At 37.0% G+C, this 19477-nt stretch overlaps 2 protein-coding genes across 2 annotated transcripts; both read right to left on the bottom strand.

Moving 5' to 3' along the window:
- Positions 1-606: 606 nt before the first annotated feature.
- On the bottom strand, positions 607-2704 carry LOC146387353 (green-sensitive opsin-like). The gene is made up of 5 exons (XM_084928911.1): positions 2225-2704; positions 1966-2134; positions 1615-1636; positions 1248-1487; positions 607-1160 (listed from the first exon to the last, which is right to left on the bottom strand). Exons 1-5 carry the CDS (start codon positions 2607-2609, stop codon positions 1062-1064), a joined length of 915 nt encoding a protein of 304 aa, XP_084785037.1. The 5' UTR covers positions 2610-2704; the 3' UTR covers positions 607-1061.
- Positions 2705-3307: 603 nt separating this feature from the next.
- Positions 3308-14785, bottom strand: LOC146387352 (uncharacterized). The gene is made up of 5 exons (XM_084928907.1): positions 8205-14785; positions 5619-6697; positions 5361-5516; positions 4382-4471; positions 3308-4297 (listed from the first exon to the last, which is right to left on the bottom strand). Exons 1-4 carry the CDS (start codon positions 8374-8376, stop codon positions 4433-4435), a joined length of 1446 nt encoding a protein of 481 aa, XP_084785033.1. The 5' UTR covers positions 8377-14785; the 3' UTR covers positions 3308-4297; positions 4382-4432.
- Positions 14786-19477: the final 4692 nt, after the last annotated feature.

Raw genomic sequence — 19477 nt, 5'->3', positions numbered from 1 at the left:
CCCCAAAACTTTGGAATACGCTGCCTTTAAATATTAGGCAGGCATCTTCGTTTCCTGTTTTTAAAATGCTTTTGAAAACACACCTTTTTTCGATAGCGTTCAGACTGGCTTGAGTTGATATGGTTTTTATGTGTTTTATTATGTTTTATGTGAGTGTCAGTGGTTGTATCTTGTGTTTTACCCTGTGTTTCTGTACATCACTTTGGGCAAACTTTTTGTTTTTAAACATGCTATATAAATAAACTGGATTTGGATTTGGATTTACATGACTAAGTGTTTCTGCAGCAGTTCCAAATGACACATTCTGTTCTTGTTTCAGCAGAAGCTTTACAAAGGATTACTATCAGTGTGACTATAGTGTGATGACAGCTATTCTCAAATGTGCATCTGTGACTTGCATGTTCCACCTTGGTATATTTTTTGGAAATAGCCAGGCTACTACTTCAGCTAGCCATAATTTGCATTAGCTAAATCTTATCTTTTGCTCAAGAAAAAAAAGTTTGGAATTTAATCGAAAATGTCCCTTAAATGTGTGATGTTCTGCTTTGGTTTTAAGCAGCAGATAATCAAACCAGCATGTAAAAGTTAAGCAACCACACCAGTATGTTTCTTTTTATGCATGCATTTATTATATTTACTCAGTCCTATTTTTTTTTTTTCCTTTTCATATAATGCATAAAAATAACACCACTGGTAGACCAGTGAAATATATGCTCCCCCAAGTAATTGCATGAAAACAATCAACATGTGATTGTACATTCATCAGGTACAAGTGTCACATTTCAGCAGGTTTACGGTTTGAGGTGTTTTTCGTTTACAAGTTCACTCATATTCACTCTCTCAAATGCTCTCACATGCACACAGACACACAATTGCTGTACAACATCATCCCAACAGAAAATGCATTTGCCTTTCTGTTAGTTCACAGATAAGCGAGAATTCCTTAGTGTTTTTGGTCCAGACTCCATTTGTTAAATCCATTTGGCAAAAGGATTCTAATGGGATGTTTTAAAATCTGGAAGCAATCATCAATGTCCATAGATCTGAAGATGCCATCATGATTAAGACACAGAGGACACCTCTGTCTTGCTTGTTGAAACTGAGGTCTCATCCTCCACCATGCCGCCCATTCCAATGGTGGATAGCATGCAGTTACGGAACTGAAAGACACAGCCAATTCAGAAACTCAGAAAATAGTAAAAGACTGAAAAACAGAGAATAAAACTATGAGAATATGTAACACCAACCTGTTTGTTCATTAGCACGTAGATAACAGGGTTGTACAAAGCGGAGCTCTTTGCAAAGAAAGCAGGGAGGGCTGCAGTGAGGGCAGTGAAAGAAGCTCCCTTGTTCATGAAAATCCAACCGGCGAAGCTAGCATATGGTGTCCAAGCTACCAGGAAGCCCATGACCATCAAGACACACATACGGGTCACTTCCTTCTCAGCTTTCTGGGTAGAAGCTGAGTCCTGCTGCTGTGCTGCTGCCTGTTAAGTTTTTCATTTAAATGTAATCAATAATAGCAAGGTGTAATACATTCCACAGTAGCAATGGCTAGCTTGGTTAGATTAACTGATCTATTATAAATAATTTAAGAACTTTAGCTTTACTTACAGCTTTGACTGTCATCACAAGACTTCCATAAGTGAAGAAAATGACAAAGACAGGAATGAAGAAGTGGACAACAAACATGTAGATGACATATGACTCATTGTTGAAACCTGGAGCCAGTGTGTAGTAGTCAGGACCACAGGAACACTGCCTACCTACTACCTGTGTGAGATTATTTTTTTAAAATCTCATGTATTTCTTCAATAAAATTAGCTTTTATCCAGCTTTTATTCAACATTCATAATATTTCAAGACCTTTACAACTAACTACTTATTCATCTTGTTAATCTCCTTTGTGTAGTATTCTGACTGTTTTTAAAGTCATTATGATGAAATGAAAGAAATAGAAATTACCTGGACCAGCCAAAAAGTGGAGGTGCAGCACAAGCCATTGCCATGACCCATGTGAAGAAAACTCCAGCACCAGCATGAGTTCCAGAGAACTTGAAGCTTCCCATGGGTTTGCAGACCACAATGTATCTCTCGACAGCCAGGACAACAAGTGACCAGAGAGCAACTTCACCTGTAGACAGAAAAGGTAAGTTATTCATTGATATTGTATATCTGCCAATGAAATAGAAAGGATCCTGAAAAGATCTGCTTTCTTTATTACCTCCAAGTGTGGCCATGAATCCCTCAATAGCACAGAAGGTGGCTCCAAGAATGAAGTAGCCATTAAGAGCTGATGTGATGGTGATGGTGAATCCAAAGCAGCACATGATGAGTCCAGCCACAGCCAGGTTGACCAGGATATAGTTGAGAGGTTGCCGGAGCTTCTTGTTCTGAGCAGTTACGAACAATGTCAGGCCGTTGATGGGAGTCCCAGTGCAGATCAGGAAGAACATGTAGAAAGCTAGAACTTTGTAAATCATCGGGTCTACCATATAATACTGATTGTACTCATAAGGACTTCTAACAATCCCAGTCCTGTTGGACATGGGAATGTAGAAGTTCTTGCCTTCAGTGCCATTGGGCTCAATTCCTCCATCCCAAGCCATCTTTGCTAGTCAGCTGTTTAGTTGTGTCTGCGTAAAAAGTCTACTTGTGTGGACGGTGACGATGTTTCAAGTTACACCCTGTGATTTTTATACCTCTCCACTAACCCTGTCAAACAGCCAAAATGGGATTAGCGGGTTGTGAGGTAGTGCAGAAGCTAAGAGGTCACTAATTAATCTTAACACCGGATAGACAGGACAGGGTCCAAACTAATTTGCTCCCCTTTTCAAGTCCGGAGGAATTCTCTTAATCCTTACTCGAGAAAGGGAATTACGTTCCCTCAGCTTTTAAAGTCTGAAGAGAAGTTAATCATGAGCAAACACACAAATCATACCTGAAATATGAGAAATGTCTGTGTATATACACTCTAAAAAATGTTTTGTTGGCTTAACTTAAAAAAATTGAGGTAACAATTTCCACTCAGCTTTTTAAGTTACAAATTTTGCATATTATTAAGTAAATCCAGCAAGAAATTTTTAGGTTTGGCTAACTCAACTGGTTCAACAAACCAACATGATTTACTTTGACCTGTAAAAGCATAATTAAGTTTAAGCAACCTAATATTAATTTAGAATTCCTGGTAATATTGAGTTGACAAATTACATTAGTTGAGTTAATCTAACTTACTTTTTTACATATATCCTACTCACAATTATCCATGCAAACATAGCCATTTAAATTATTCCAACTGATGAAACAGTTTATTGCATAACATTTTTGAAGAAATACACTTCTGTGTCATACAACATAAATCAAACATTACAGCAGCCCTTTAATTATAAATGAGTGGGCAAAAACAATGTATTTCAGTACAATTCCTCAACAAACAACCTCAGTAACAAAAGAAAATGTAACATGTTTATTACCTGGACAAGGTGTGTTGAATCAGAAGCTAAAACATACCAATTTACTTCGTTTTTCTTACTCCACAATGGTGTCTACAACTTCTGATTAATTGAACATACCAGCCAATCAACAGTGTTTAGTTATTAATAGAAACAAGCAGAGCAGTGGGGCCTGATGACCGACTTTGAGAACCACTATAAAGATTTGTAAAGGTATATTAAATAAAGCAGCAAATATATATATATATATAAAATCTTCCAAATAACAATAATTTTAAATCACACCCTTCTAAAATACCTCAGAAAACAAACATTGCAACGTAAGGCAATTTGTTTTTGCAAATCTGCTTATTATTAAACATTAACTTTAACCTATCAACTTGGTAAATATCACAGAATCAAGAAAATTACAAAACATTTTAATATTTAACAACGCAACAATCCAAAGGTAAGGTTATATGCATTATGAACTCTCAAAACTACACTTGTCTAAGACTGCATAAAAAACACAAGCATCAGCACATCTGAATATTGCAGCCTAAATTACATTTGTTTTATGACAGAAGTTTGTACTTAAGAGACATTACCCGTGGGCTGGCTTTAAGCCCATCAAGTTCCAGAAACACCTTCTGGAATACCTCTAGAGTGTTCTTTACTTGTTTGGGGTAGCTCAGATTGAGAGCGTATATAAGTCCCATCATTAAGGCACATGCTCTGGGCACATCAAGGTCTTCCAGGACAGCTGTTCCTTCAATCACAATTTTAGCGACGGCTGGAAGAGACACTGCTGCACGTCTGGTGACTACGATCTTTACCACTTCTTCTGGGAACTGTTCTTCACCATCCTGGCAAGTAGGTTAAAAAGAAACATGTCGGTATTTTATGTGCCATTTAAAAATATAACACAAAACAATGTGATATTTACCTACCAGCTGTTCTCTGAAGAGATCCTCTTCTTTCTCTTTCAGATACACCATCAGTCAACGGATTGCGACCTCTCTTCTTGTTTCCACCGAACTCTGGAGAATAAAAAAAGTTTACTAGGCGAAAAGTCAAACATATTACATTTATAGGACTAGCGTTTTGCTAATTATTGATTTAATTTTTGTTTTTAACAAATAAACAATTTAATTTTTCTAACTTGAATTTAATCTGTTACATACTGCCCTGCTTTCAATGCACCCTTTGCTAGCAGTAGGATAAGGTGAGTGAAAGTAAATATAACCTAGATTTGGAGACTATTTCAAACAGTTTTTGTTGAGTTCTATGGATTCAACTATAATAGTTATATGTGAGATATGTGATGCAGAACTGGAAAAAGCCACCTGTGGACAAGTCTTGTAATGATGTGATTAAAACATTAAAAGCTCCTATCTACCCTCTTTAATGTATTTGTGTAACTTGTCTTCCTCATAAACGTTTATTGTGCAGTTGATGAAGATACTTGTAACACTCCAAATTATTACCTCAGTTTTTTCTCCTCACATTATTTGTAATATGACCCATACTTACCTTAATGTATTGTCAAGTTACATGTGACATGGAAAGTACCTATTTAAATTTACCCACCTCAGTTTGCAATTATGTGACCAAAAGTTACATTAATGTCTTTTCATCTCACTTATGAGGTGCAAAATACTTATGCATCTGAGTTTTACTTTTTCTCTTCAATCTGAGTTACCAAGTTACAAATACATCACTATATCCTTGACTCTTACAACAAAGAAAACAGACAAATATATTTTGAGTGATGTTTTCTTTAGCAAATTTTTACTCTGTCCACCTCTGATGTTCACTTTTTCACTCTTCAGTAAAAGATAGCCAACAATGCTCCTGAGATAATGAATTAGATAATTAACTTTTAAGGTGTGTAAGATTATCAATTATATTCAGCTTCTTTTTTCTTACCTCTTGCAACATGTTCCTGATGCGCTCAATCTTAATTTTTGCAGCACTGCCTTTTGAAGAGACCAGGGACATTATTCTTGTGGAATACTGGTCCAGTTTTGCCATGAATGTTGTTTCCAAGTTAACAGTGGTGATCCTTTGGAATTCATCATTTATCTGTAAAAAATAAAAAAAAGACACAATTAAAAGCACAATGTGTTAATGTAATGCACAATGTCACAATTATAAGTTATCCTATAAATTATTTAATAAAATCACCTGTGCTGCATCAAAAAGCGCAGGCCATCTACTTCTGAAGTCATTCACAGGTGGTGCCAGATTAACAACTTCCTGTCTGCGATTCGAGAATGTTTTGGACATTTTTTCACTGATGATCCGATAGTTGTTCCTCTTCTTCACTTCATCAAGAAGTTCCAATCTTTCCTTTTCCAAGCTTTCCTCTGTTTCTCCTTGTGGGTGAGGTGGCAAATAGTTCACCTCAGCCTTTCTTGGCTTTTTGAGGTTCTTTGAAGGTGTCTTCTCATGTGCTTGCTTTCTTTTGAGAGAGTTCACATCCAGCTCAGGGCACCCAAGCCCTCTGAGTTTACTTCTGTAATTGCCCATTTTATATTTCAGTCTTTGTTGCCATCCATAGCATCCATTATAGGATCCCGGTTCTTTAAGGCAAGGATGTTGTTGAACAAGTGCTTCAGCTACATCTGCTAATTGTGCAGATGTTGGGTAGGCAACGTACTGAAAGATCATTTCAGCCAGTTTCTCAAGGATGTCTGGAAGAAGTGGAGTAAAGTTAAGTTTAGTTCCATCCTTTTTGAAAGTTTCATTTCCTGAAGCAAGTAAAAGATCTGTGTCATAAGCAAAGCGAGGAACAGAAAAATTGGTAGGCCAGCGCTGTAAACGCCGACTCAAATGTTCAGGTGAGGAAAGAATGACTGTATCCTGAGATCCAGATGAGCAACTGGTGCCACAGGACACACTTGATGTCTCTGAGACTGATGTCTCTGAAATTGCTGAAGCATTGACCAAGGTCTCTGATGCAGATTTGAAGGAACTGTCTACATCACTAAATGTCAGAGTAATTGTGGGAGGTTCAATAATCTGAACCACCTTAAGTGTGTCCTTGTCCTTGATATCACCTGTTGATGTCAGAGAAAAATATTCTTCTCCAAAGTCAGCATCCTTATAGTGCAAAGTAAACTTCCCATCAACCTCAAAAGTCTCTTTCACAATAGATTCAAGTTCTTCCACTGTTCCAGGGATTCCATGTGGTAAGTCCAGTTTTTGAATGTTATGCTCTTTGAGTATGATCCGAAGTTTAGCAGGATGAGACATTGAGGTACCTATATAAAAAGGAAAACAAAAAAACAAAACAGAATTTAGCTTTTGAATTTTACTCGTGGTGGAATATACCTCCTATCACCCTGGAAACTAGATACTTCTGCAGAGAAGATCAGTCATGTGTAAAATGCCTTCCAGACTTGTGGTAGAGCAAGATAGTTGTACTACTAAATCTCTAATTATTGATTAAACATTACTATCCACAACATTACCATTTGAGCTATAAAGATAAACTAATACAAGGAAGATAAAGCAGCTTTGGCCATACTGTATTGAAATGGCTACTGTGCCTTCTACGGCACATGGATGTAATGCTTTAGGGTCACCATACGCTTCCCTGCTACAGTGTATGCTGCCAGTGGGATAATATCAGACAGATCACAGGACTCAATAACTTTAACACTTCTAGTGTTTTCAAGCTCAAAGCTCCTGAAATGTTCAGAATACCATGCATTTAAGCATTTCACAATGAAGCCAACTTTTCCATTAATTACCACCATCTGAATCAGTTCTACAAAATCTGGCAGGCCACCTGTTGATCCATGTGCCAGGATCATTCCAGTGGTGTAACTGGTGCCACTGTAAGACACAGTATTTGCTATCTGGACATTTGACTCCCCAGGGAACTTATTTTCCACTGCTTTCCTAATGTCTTCTCTCAGCACAGTCAAATTCACTGTTAATAGTTTTGTTACCTGTAAAGAAGGCTGGGCTGTTTGATTTCCTTGTAGATGGTAGGCAATCATTAACTGATGCTTCACTGATAGAGACAACAGAATGTTTCGAAAACAGCGGGTATGCCTCACCACACGCTTAAAAAAGCTGTGCTTGGCTTCAAAACGCATAGTCCACAGAAAAACAAGTGGACCAAAAGCTTTTATGAGTTGTGGATAGTGCTCTAGGAAATGATGTTTTGGAATCAGTCTTTCCTGTGGGAAAGCTTCCTGAAATCTTTGCCGATGCTCGAAAATCTTGCTGTCAAGAAAACAAATGGTTGAATCTGTATGAACAGATGAAAGGACAAGTTCAACTATATCCTTAAGGTTGAGAAGGAGCAGCCATGTTGGTTCACTCTCTGGTATTTTTTCCCCAACTATAAGGGGGAGGAGGCGAAGCAAAGCCCAGTTTTCATGCGCATTCCCCCCAACAGTTTTTTTTGTTGCAAAATTCAATGGAACTGGTTGTGGGGCATCAGTTTTATCAGCCCATCTGTATGGAAACTGTTTAATTGATTTGTTAAGCTCATCCAAAGTAAAATACTTTCCCTTGATTAAGGTACTAAGGCAAAGTGCTAATTCCAAAGGTACAATACCTTCAAAGAGATCATGTAGCAAATCTGGCGGATAGCCAGTTAAAACATCGAAATGTTTTAGGTTTTTGGTCAGTGGGCAAAGTTTTTTTTACTCCGTAACAGTGAGACTGACTTTTATCTCCTTTTGCAGTGTCAACATGTACCCTGTGTTCTTGTATTGTTCTTTGACTAAATGCTCCACTTCGAACGTCACTTACTTGGATTTGGGTTCGTTCTCCAAGACAAAACCTGCAGACATACGCACTTGAGAAACTCTCCACAAATCCTCCGAGAGAGTGTGCACCAAGGTTGTCTGCAACAACACAAAACACAGTACCTTTGACGCATATGCCTAATGAGGGAATGTAAAGTCTTTCTTCTTCTAGGCATGCAAGATCTTTCAAGAGTGGCTCAAAGACAGCACTGTAACCAAACTGTTTTATATCATCAGATTTGCATAGAATGGCTAGGTAGATTGATGTCAGTGAGGACCTGAGCAATGGTGGTACATTAGCCAAAACCCAATACACTGCTGTAATTTTGTGCTTTTTTCTTGAGGTACCAAGTGGATTACACACTTCAAACTCATCCACATACAAAATGAGGGAAATGGCTGGACTCTCTTCTGATAACAGTTGATTATTTTTAAAATTAGTGCCATGATGAAATGACGTGTATTGTGTTTCAGAGCTATAATCCATTTCTGAGGTCTGTGTAAGGAAATCTTGGATCTCTTTTTTTTTCAAGACTTCATTCAGTGACTTTAAAACAGGTACATACTGGAAACTTCTCCGTTCCCCAACACTAAGCAAATACTCAGTGGGTTCTACCAAACAAAAATGCTCCTTGAAATATTGGCTTCTTTTGTAAGAGGTAGAAAGAGGACCTTTATTTCCAAAAGCCAATGTGATTGGGTTGCACTGACAGAGGTCTGCAACCATATCTGAAATCACTAAATCATCAAAGGCACAATTATGCTTCTTTAGGCTTAACTGTAAAATCTCTTTTAGAATAGGACCTGAAGCAGAGGAAGAAATGAATTGTAACTGTTCAACTAACTCATCAATACACTTGTGAGAAACATTGTATATACTTTCCAGTTTTAGTAGTAGGTGGGCTAAATGTTTCTCAATTAAATTAGGCAATTCACCAATTTCTTCATCCTCTGCATTTGCTTCATCTTCACTCAATGGATTTTCAATATGTTCCTCAAGAGGATCATCTCCTGTATTCAAACGATTGACACACCTCTGTAGCAGCTCAGGCTTTAAGTCATCCAATGAGTGAGGATTGTGTTTTCGGTTCCTATGAGAAGCATATGTTCCATGAACGTTTGTTTTGAAGTTACAGTTTTCAAAAACACAAGCGACAGTTTCCAGTTTTTTTAAATGGTGCCCAATATGCTTAAAATATTCCCTTTGAGTTGAAAATGTGCTTAAAGAGCAACATGGACATTTGAAAGACAAGACTTCTGAGCATGTCATTGTATCAGAGGATGAATGGCTTCTTGATAAATGGGTTCGCAAGCTATTCCATGTTTTAAATGAGCAGTAACAATCCCAGTATAGACAAGGCATAAATAGTTCACCATGGCTATGTCTAAGCCTGTAATGCTTTAAGAGCTGATTCCTTCTTGGTGTTTCAAATTTGCAAATTTTGCAAGTCCAGTGCATTTTGAAATTTATTGCAACTTTTGGTAATGCAAAGACTTATCGAGGCTTTTGAGTTAACAAGTTATTTTAAGTATAAAACCTTCTCTAAAACACTACAATGAAACACTGAAAAGATGAATCCAAAATTCAAAAATAATAAAATAAATCTACAGACTGTAGTTTAAAATTGGAAAAATTATGTCATATCCAAATGTGTGAGAGAATTTTCTATTTAATTATTTGAAGACCACTGTTGACATGCCACAATACCACACTTCACATTATGCTTACAATTACAGAAGGTAACGAAAGCAATTCGTGTGTGCACACACACAATTTTGTTTTTTCTTGCTAGGTCAACTAACTTTAACCTCAGGCATATTTCACATTCGAGCTTAAAATATCAATACATTTGATAGAAATACTTTTACTCACATAAATACTCTGGCATAAATTCACCACATTTCACTCTGTCAGTAATTAGTTACCTCACCCAAGACCGTTGAAACACAAATTTACTCTGACACCATGGTAAAAATGCAGGCTGCTGCTGACTGGTTAATTTGAACATATACAGGTTCAAATTGAACATGCTCTGCTGTCTGCAAGGTCTATCAGCTAACCAAATGCACCCTGACAAGTGACAAACTTTAAGTATAAGTGAAAAAATTGACAATGTACTCTTGTATTTGCGAGGAACGTTTGCTAGCTAAAAGAAAGCTAGCTAACAACTTTAGCATAGTAAAGTTGCTAAAGTTAAACTATAATTAAAACCATCAAATTTAAAGTGTACAAATATAACTTGTAATTAATCTATTTAGAATTCAATGCTTAGTTAACTCACCGAACACAGTCTAAGTGAAACACACCTCTACTCCCACAAAGTGATAAGAATGAAGACAACTGCTACACCTGTGATGATACGAACATATGCTACGGGGTTACCCTCTGCTGTATGCATGGTCTCATACACACCCATGGCTAACCAAAGTAACCACCAGAGTGACAGATTTAATTGACAGATTTCATTAATAACAGGAAAAAATTCAAATGCTTTTACTTTTATAGAGTAACAACTAGCATAACACAGAGTGTCAATTCACATCATGTAGCTGCCATTGTCAGACTAAACTTATGCAGTAAATTCCTGTACCTAGTACATATTTATAAAAGAGTATAAAACAAGAAACTTACCAGGTAGTGGTGCCAACCTCAGTTTTTTTCCGTTTCTTCTTTTTTATGGCAGTTGTAATTATTTTTTCGTTATGGTCCAGTTATGGGCAGTTCAAACACGAAGGATGTTCAAACTCACTTTTACATGTTACACAAACGTAATATTTTCTGTTGTTGATTGATGACAAAAGTATTTTGTTCAATATACTAAAACATTTAAGTTAAGGAGGTGTTTATTAATTTCTGTGTTGCACTGACTTTTAACATTGATTAGTCAACTCACTGAAACGTGTACATGTAGACAACTTACTTTTTTAAGTAGAAAAATGCTTTTTTGTTAAGTTCTACCTACAAACACCATGAATATTTTTTAGAGTGTAAGAACAATAATGTGTACTGATTTTAGAGTGTTAAATATATTAACTACAGCAGATAATGTTTAGTGATAGTGTGCTTTACACAGTCTGTCTCTTTTAATGTGAGCTATGTATGTGTTGAAATGTATGTGTTGCCTTCTTCTAATCCAATTCACTGTGGGTGCTTTCTTTCCTACAGTGCTTAACTACCCTACATTAAAATTTTTATGTGTTTATTATTTCAGACAAGACCTACAGTCAAGCGTTTTTCACCCTCACAGTCTGTCTCCATATGGAGGAACTTTGGGTGTCATTATCCTGATTGGATTAACCTCAGTATCTCACCTGTGGTAGCTGTGGTGTGGTAAAAGCTTACTGTCACAGGTCGGAAAGAAAATGTCCAGTAAAGACTTAGCCAATTTGTTGTCTTCTTTAAGCTACTGCAACACTATCAGTGGCAAAGAACATCTAATATCAGTTATCCTTCTGTTTATTTGACAGATAGAAAGGATAGATTATGATTGGGCTACATGATGGAGAAACCAAGTCATTTCTCTGTTACCTGTGATTAATTCAGATCAACTTGCTTGTGATGCTCTGTTTACTCCCAGTTAAATGTGATTTGATATGATAATAAATAAATTTACTTTCTTTTATATTTTCAATATCATTTATTGCTATTTTAATTTTGGCTTTTGCTGACTGGTGTGAATATTCAATATGCTATAATTTTTGATCGACCTCTGTGTATTAACTGCCCTTTGGATGCTTAAACATATCTATACATTGCAGATATATATATATTAGTATTATTACATACACTAAGCATTTCCATTTTATTCTTTTTTAATATAATATTCTACCAGGGTTTGACTGTGGTAAGTAGCTGATAGCTAAACGGATGACACTACAGTGGAAACCAGACTGCAGATAATACCTTTCAACTCCGACACACCTCAAGGTGCCTCAGGTGGTAGCCTCATTACCTGACCTCAGGTAACAAATTAAGAGAAAGACTTAAAACACGATTTACTGTTAAGATCATTAACAAATTTCTCTTAACCTCACCCAACCTGAAATCTAATTTCGCTAAGTTGAGGTCATCACCATTTATAACATAAGGAACTGTAATTACATTAAGTGTTTGTTAATTCCTAGAGGTGTCCAGTATAATACATCTACACCCTCATTTCCAACCAGACGAGGAGGTTGAAGTCCTTTGAACACCCACAGTTTCGTTTGGTAGTTTACAGAAATAATCTACCTGGAACAATTTTAAGTTTAATGCAACATTAAAACATTAAGTGCAAATAAGGAGTAAAGAACAAAGTGCAGTTAAAGGCTGCAGAAAGTTAGATCATATTTAATGCAAATATAATACAAGCAAAAAATCTTTCTGAATCGAGCATGAATGATAATAAAAACACAATACACTTAAGCTAACAAGAATTTTACGCATGAATATATAAGATATAAGATATAAATATATAGCAATATGACTTTTAAAAGCACTGTAACTGTCTGTGTGATGACTGTGCTTCCAGATGGATGCAACAGACACAAGTCATCGCTGATGAACTGACGCACTGTTGCTCGTTATTCTGTTGGACAGAAGCTGTAAGCGCATCTCTAATGAGATTGAGCGCAAACTTTATCCTTACTCAATTTAATCTGTAAAATTTGCTTAATTGCTGACATTCAACACAAACTCCCTGTTTGTCTTAGCACCATTTCTTTCTCTTCTGCTTAAGAAACTCTTAGCCTCTTAAAAGTCTCCATTCCTACTCCTGTTTTTCACCTCAGAAGCTTACTTAAGATACTTTGTAGATAAGTTTAGTTTTAATCTGTATTTAATCTTACCTTTAAGGCAGAAATGATCAAAACACTTTACCATTTTAAGAATTTCCTTAAAGTTTAGTTACGAGGAACATCTCTTTATACTGTGAGATTTGGTGAATACGGCCAGTGATGTGCAGACATTTGAGCCTTTTATCCTTAATGAGCTGCTTCAGCAATGTCAGGCCGTTGATGGGAGTGCCAGTGCAGATCAGGAAGAACATGTAGAAAGCTAGAACTTTGTAAATTATCGGGTCTACCATTGAGTGTACTCATAAGGACTTCTAACAATCCCAGTCCTGTTCTCAGGATGAGTGTCTTTCTTGAGGTCATTTTACAGAATCTCTGTTGAATAAATGATTGGGCTCTGACAAGAACACTTACTCTATAGGAGAAGTACAGAAGACAAAGTACCTGTTTGCTTCACAATATCAAGTATTAGAGTATAGTAGTATAAGCCTCCCTCCAAGCCACAGGCTCCCACGCAGCACCAAGCCACAGGCTCAGCAGCATGGAGAGTACAGCAGTCATAAAAGCAGACCTGATGAGCCTGTCAGAAAGACAGAGCTACAGTGAGAAGTAGTCTGTTCAGGGCAAAGTAGAACATGAAATTACAAATTAGTATTTGAGCTGTAACAATATTGTTGCAATAAAGTGAGACGCTGCTTTCAATCAAAGCACAATTTCATCTGCACTGTTTTTGTAAATTCCCACTCGACTTAAGTATTAACTGGAAATTTTAAGATTTGAAATCTTTGCTTAGTCCACTACAGTGACTGTGAAAGTTTGGCTACCCTTGTAGTCAAGGGATCAGTTTAAATCATGACTATTCTACTCAGTTTAGATCTGTGGCATTTTATGTTAAGGGAAATGAATGTTTTGTTTTCAGCAGTAGAGAAAATGATATTATTAGGATGTGGTTTCATATGTGAAGCATGTTTGGTGATAAATTCTATTTATTTTAATGAGTGAGAACTTAACTATCTCAATGTGGTTATTGTAGTTATTATAGGGTATTTGCCAAATGCATATTGACTGTGTTATTAACTAACTTGAAAATTATGGATTTAAAATGAAAAGCTCTGAGCTTTTTGTCTTTGTCATACCAATTTTAATTTAACATGTTTTGTTTAGAGCTATTAGCATTCATGTAACTACTATAGTTTTGTTTTTGTTTTTTTATTTATTAATTTTGCTTGTTAAATTCATTCTTGGGATGAATTGGGATTTGGGGAAAAATTTTCATCAGTGTCCAGCCTTTTTAATTTTCTCAAATTATCTGGAAATTTCAAAAATGTAGCACAATTAAGATTTTTTAATACAAAATTCCTAATGAGGATATATGGGATTTGTTTAAGTTCATGTAGTGGTGAACATTTACTCTCTCTACAGCAGCAGGACTTGCCTACTTTGCAAAGATCAGTGGAATATTGCCTATTTACATTTAAATAACTGCTTGGTTTCTTAAAAAATCAAAACTGGAAACTGACTGCAGTGATTTAATAAACAGAAGAAGTTTTAACGTATCAAGTAAGAGTAATCAAAAGTAAAAGTACTCCTTATACATAACAGCTCATGTCAGAATTATATATTTTCTGTACCACATTGATGATGGAATAATAAAAGTAAAAAAGGACAAGTATAGAAAAATGTATTTACTTTATGTTCTATAAGTATATAATGTAGGCAGCTTGTCAAATTACTTGGAATGTAGAAACATAGTACACCAGTTTTTATGCTTTGATTGTTTATTATTATAATAAAACTTTATTCTCATGTAGAATAGAATTTGAATGCAAATAAATCTATTATTATTAGTTTATCTTAGAAAATATATGAATACATTTTCGAACATTTAGCCTAAATAAATTCAATCAAAAATGTTAATAATGTGTTAATAAAGTTCAATACATGTTAGATATGTTGTGTGGTTTATTTTCTTCCTTTTTGCAGAGTTTTAACAAGAGCGTCAAGGAGCTACTTCAATGCTGGAAACACCCTACACTCCAAAACAACATTTTCTTGATTAAGACACCGCTCTATTCCAACCAGAAACTAAAGACTCCTCTGCAAGCTGAAGCTTAACCCTTCATGATGTGAACAGGACCTCTTCATCTTCAAAATGCAAAGATGCACCCACTAAACCTAGATATGAACAGAACTGGTGAGGGCTAAAGGCAGAAATGTAAATTGAGCTCCAAGATATAACAATCTAACATTTTTCACCTTGCAGTGGTAAAAAGCTGGTCTTCATTTAGGCGTTGGGTTAATTAGAATCACCAATTAACCCCTAAAAATTGAATGTCTTTGTACTGTGGCTGCAAAAAGGTCTCCATTTTGGAGACAACACATAAGGATTTGAAGAATGTGAAGACTCAAAAAGCAAACCACAACAATCAGATGCTGTTCCCTCAACCCAAAGACACAGGTAAAAGAAATCCTCTTACCCAAAATCTCCGTACAGTATATAATCCACCTCCTCTGCAGGAGATTGTGTTGCATTCTAAGGTGAGTCTGGCTGAAGCCAAAGACCAGGCTCCCCTTTCTCCGGATTATTCCACCTATTGGAAATCAGGAACTAGATTGCCTTTGGATGTTTCCCAGTCCACTAAGGCACAGACCCATAATACATGAGGCAGGCCCAGAGAGGGTCTACTTGGCAGGCAAGAATGGCCCTGATAACCTTTTTCTTAACAATATATTTTAGTGCCTCAGTTTTCATTACATGGAATTTTTTAGAATCGATTTAAGATGTCCTTTCATCCTGGACCAATTTGCCTTTGGGAGATGCAAAAAGTGGCAAAGTGTCTCTGACAATATTTAAAGTCCTCCACTAGTGGAGGAATTTGTTCGGTTACTTTTAATAATTGGATGAAAATCCTTCAACATCACTATGTGCTGTGTTTGTTTTCTTCAGTTCAATTCAATTCAATTCAATTTTATTTATATAGCGCCAAATCACAACAAAAGTCGCCTCAAGGCGCTTCATAGATACAGAGAAAAACCCAACAATCATATGACCCCCTATGAGCAAGCACTTTGGCGACAGTGGGAAGGAAAAACTCCCTTTTAACAGGAAGAAACCTCCGGCAGAACCAGGCTCAGGGAGGGGCGGGGCCATCTGCTGCGACCGGTTGGGGTGAGAGAAGGAAGACAGGATAAAAGACATGCTGTGGAAGAGAGACAGAGGTTAATAACAGATATGATTCAATGCAGAGAGGTCTATTAATACATAGTGAGTGAGAAAGGTGACTGGAAAGGAAAAACTCAATGCATCATGGGAATCCCCCGGCAGCCTACGTCTATTGCAGCATAACTAAGGGAGGATTCAGGGTCACCTGGTCCAGCCCTAACTATATGCTTTAGCAAAAAGGAAAGTTTTAAGCCTAATCTTAAAAGTAGAGATAGTGTCTGTCTCCCGAATCCAAACTGGAAGCTGGTTCCACAGAAGAGGGGCCTGAAAACTGAAGGCTCTGCCTCCCATTCTACTTTTAAATACTCTAGGAACAACAAGTAGGCCTGCAGAGCGAGAGCGAAGTGCTCTAATAGGGTGATATGGTACTACAAGGTCATTAAGATAAGATGGGGCCTGATTATTTAAGACCTTGTATGTGACGAGCAGGATTTTGAATTCAATTCTGGACTTAACAGGAAGCCAATGAAGGGAAGCCAAAACAGGAGAAATATGCTCTCTCTTTCTAGTCCCTGTCAGTACCCTTGCTGCAGCATTTTGGATTAGCTGAAGGCTTTTCAGTGAGTTTTTTGGACATCCTGATAATAATGAATTACAGTAGTCCAGCCTGGAAGTAATAAATGCATGAACTAGTTTTTCAGCGTCACTCTGAGACAGGATATTTCTAATTTTAGAGATGTTGCGCAAATGGAAGAAAGCAGTCTTACATATTTGTTTAATATGTGCGTTGAAGGACATGTCCTGGTCAAAAATGACTCCAAGGTTCCTCACAGCGTTACTGGAGGCCAAGGTAATGCCATCCAGAGTATGAATCTGGTTAGATACCATATTTCTAAGATTTTCAGGGCCGAGTACAATAACCTCAGTTTTATCTGAATTAAGAAGCAGAAAGTTAGCGGCCATCCAGGTCTTTATGTCTTTAAGACATTCCTGCAGTTTAACTAATTGGTGTGTGTTATCTGGCTTCATGGACAGATAGAGCTGGGTGTCATCGGCATAGCAGTGAAAATGTATGCTATGTCTTCTAATGATGCTGCCTAAGGGAAGCATGTATAATGTAAACAGAATTGGTCCTAGCACTGAACCCTGTGGAACTCCATAATTAACCTCAGTGTGTGAAGAGGACTCTCCATTTACATGCACAAATTGGAGTCTATTAGATAGATATGATACAAACCACTGCAGTGCAGTACCTGTAATACCTACAGCATGTTCTAATCGCTCTAATAGGATATTATGGTCGACAGTATCGAACGCTGCACTGAGGTCTAGCAGGACAAGCACAGAGATGAGTCCACTGTCAGAGGCCATAAGAAGATCATTTGTAACCTTCACTAAAGCTGTTTCTGTGCTGTGATGAGCTCTGAAACCTGACTGAAACTCTTCAAATAAACCATTCCTCTCCAGATGATCTGTTAGCTGTTTGACAACTACTCTTTCAAGGATTTTTGATATGAAAGGAAGGTTGGAGATTGGCCTATAATTAGCTAAGACTGCTGGGTCTAGAGATGGCTTTTTGAGTAAAGGTTTAACTACAGCCAGCTTGAAGGCCTGTGGTACATAGCCGATTATTAGAGATAGGTTGATCATATTTAAGATCGAAGAATTAATTAATGGCAGGACTTCTTTGAGCAGTTTTGTAGGAATGGGGTCTAAAAGACACGTTGATGGTTTGGAGGAAGTAATTATTGAAGTTAACTCAGAAAGATCAATTGGAGAAAAAGAGTCTAACTTAACATCAATGGTACTAAGAGTAGCTGTAGACAATATTACATCTGTGGGATGATTACTGGTAATTTTTTCTCTAATGATAAAAATTTTATTTGTGAAGAAGTTCATGAAGTCATTACTAGTTAACGTTAAAGGGATGGTTGGCTCAACAGAGCTCTGACTGTTTGTCAGCCTGGCTACAGTGCTGAAGAGAAACCTGGGGTTGTTCTTATTTTCTTCAATCAGTGATGAATAGTAAGATGTTCTGGCTTTGCGGAGGGCTTTCTTATAAAGCAGCAAACTATTTCTCCAGGCTAAATGATGATCCTCTAAATTTGTGACACGCCATTTCCTCTCCAGATTACGAGTCATCTGCTTTAGGGTACGTGTTTGAGAATTATACCACGGAGTCAGATACTTCTGATTAGAGACCTTAGTTTTCACTGGAGCTACAGTATCCAGAGTCGTACGTAGTGAGGAGGTGAAATTATTAACAAGATAATCGACCTCTGTTGGGGTAGCGTTCAGATAGCTGCTCTGCTCTGTGTTGGTACAGGGCATTGAAGATGATAACAGTGGGTGGATTATATTCTTAAACTTAGTTACAGCGCTTTCAGAAAGACATCTACTTTGATAAAATCTACTCTCCACCGCTGTGTAATCAATTATTGTAAATGTAAATGTTATCAGGAAATGATCAGACAGGAGAGGGTTTTCAGGAAACACTGTTAAATGTTCAGTTTCTATGCCATATGTTAAAACAAGATCTAGAGTGTGATTAAAGTGGTGGGTGGGTTCTTTTACATTTTGAGAGAAGCCGATTGAGTCTAATAACAGACTAAATGCCATGTTGAGGCTGTCATTTTTAGCATCTACATGGATGTTAAAATCACCCACAATAATTATTTTATTTGAGCTCAGAACTAAATTAGATATAAAGTCTGAGAAATCAGACAGAAACTCTGTGTAAGGCCCAGGTGGACGATAGATGATAACAAGTAAGACTGGTTTCTGAGTTTCACAGCTGGGGTGGACAATGTTAAGCATCAGGCTTTCAAATGAATTAAAAGTCTGTCTTGGTCTTTCATTAATTAATAGGCTGGTGTGAAAAATTGCTGCCACACCGCCCCCTCGGCCTGTGCTTCGAGGTTTCTGGTAGTTAGAATGACTCGGGGGTGTTGATTCATTTAAACTAACATAATCATCCTGCTGCAACCAGGTTTCTGTAAGGCAGAGTAAATCGATTTGTTGATCAATTATTAAGTCATGTACTAACAGAGACTTGGAGGAGAGAGACCTAATATTTAATAATCCACATTTCACTGTTTTACTCTTTGGTTCAGATGTGGATACTGTACTGTTCTTTCTTTGTAATTGTTTATGTTTAAGTTGTTTGTTGCTGGTTTTTAGTTTGTTTTTTGTCTTTTTGGAAGCTAACACAGTTTCTATGGAGATGGGTTTTTGGGGGGGGTAGCAGGAGGAGAGAAGCTGCAGAGAGGCGTGTAAGACTGCAACTCTGCTTCCTGGTCCCAACTCTGGATAGTCATATTTTGGGGGGTTTAATAAATTTG

This window comes from Perissodus microlepis, chromosome 5, assembly GCF_051167445.1.
Source record: "Perissodus microlepis isolate ML-2025 ecotype Zambia chromosome 5, ASM5116744v1, whole genome shotgun sequence".
Lineage (NCBI taxonomy): Eukaryota > Metazoa > Chordata > Actinopteri > Cichliformes > Cichlidae > Perissodus > Perissodus microlepis.
This window is presented reverse-complemented; position numbering and strand designations above follow the sequence as displayed.

Coding starts and splice junctions, on each gene's coding strand:
- LOC146387353 (XM_084928911.1), bottom strand. CDS start 2,609: ATGGCTTGGGATGGAGGAATTGAGCCCAATGGCACTGAAGGCAAGAAC. Junction 1,637..1,965: donor CCACTTTTTGGCTGGTCCAG/GTAATTTCTATT, acceptor CACTTATGGAAG/TCTTGTGATGACAGTCAAAG. Junction 1,488..1,614: donor TTGTGATGACAGTCAAAGCT/GTAAGTAAAGCT, acceptor AAAACTTAACAG/GCAGCAGCACAGCAGCAGGA.
- LOC146387352 (XM_084928907.1), bottom strand. CDS start 8,376: ATGCCTAGAAGAAGAAAGACTTTACATTCCCTCATTAGGCATATGCGT. Junction 5,517..5,618: donor CGCTTTTTGATGCAGCACAG/GTGATTTTATTA, acceptor TATTTTTTACAG/ATAAATGATGAATTCCAAAG. Junction 4,472..5,360: donor TCAGGAACATGTTGCAAGAG/GTAAGAAAAAAG, acceptor TTTATTCTCCAG/AGTTCGGTGGAAACAAGAAG.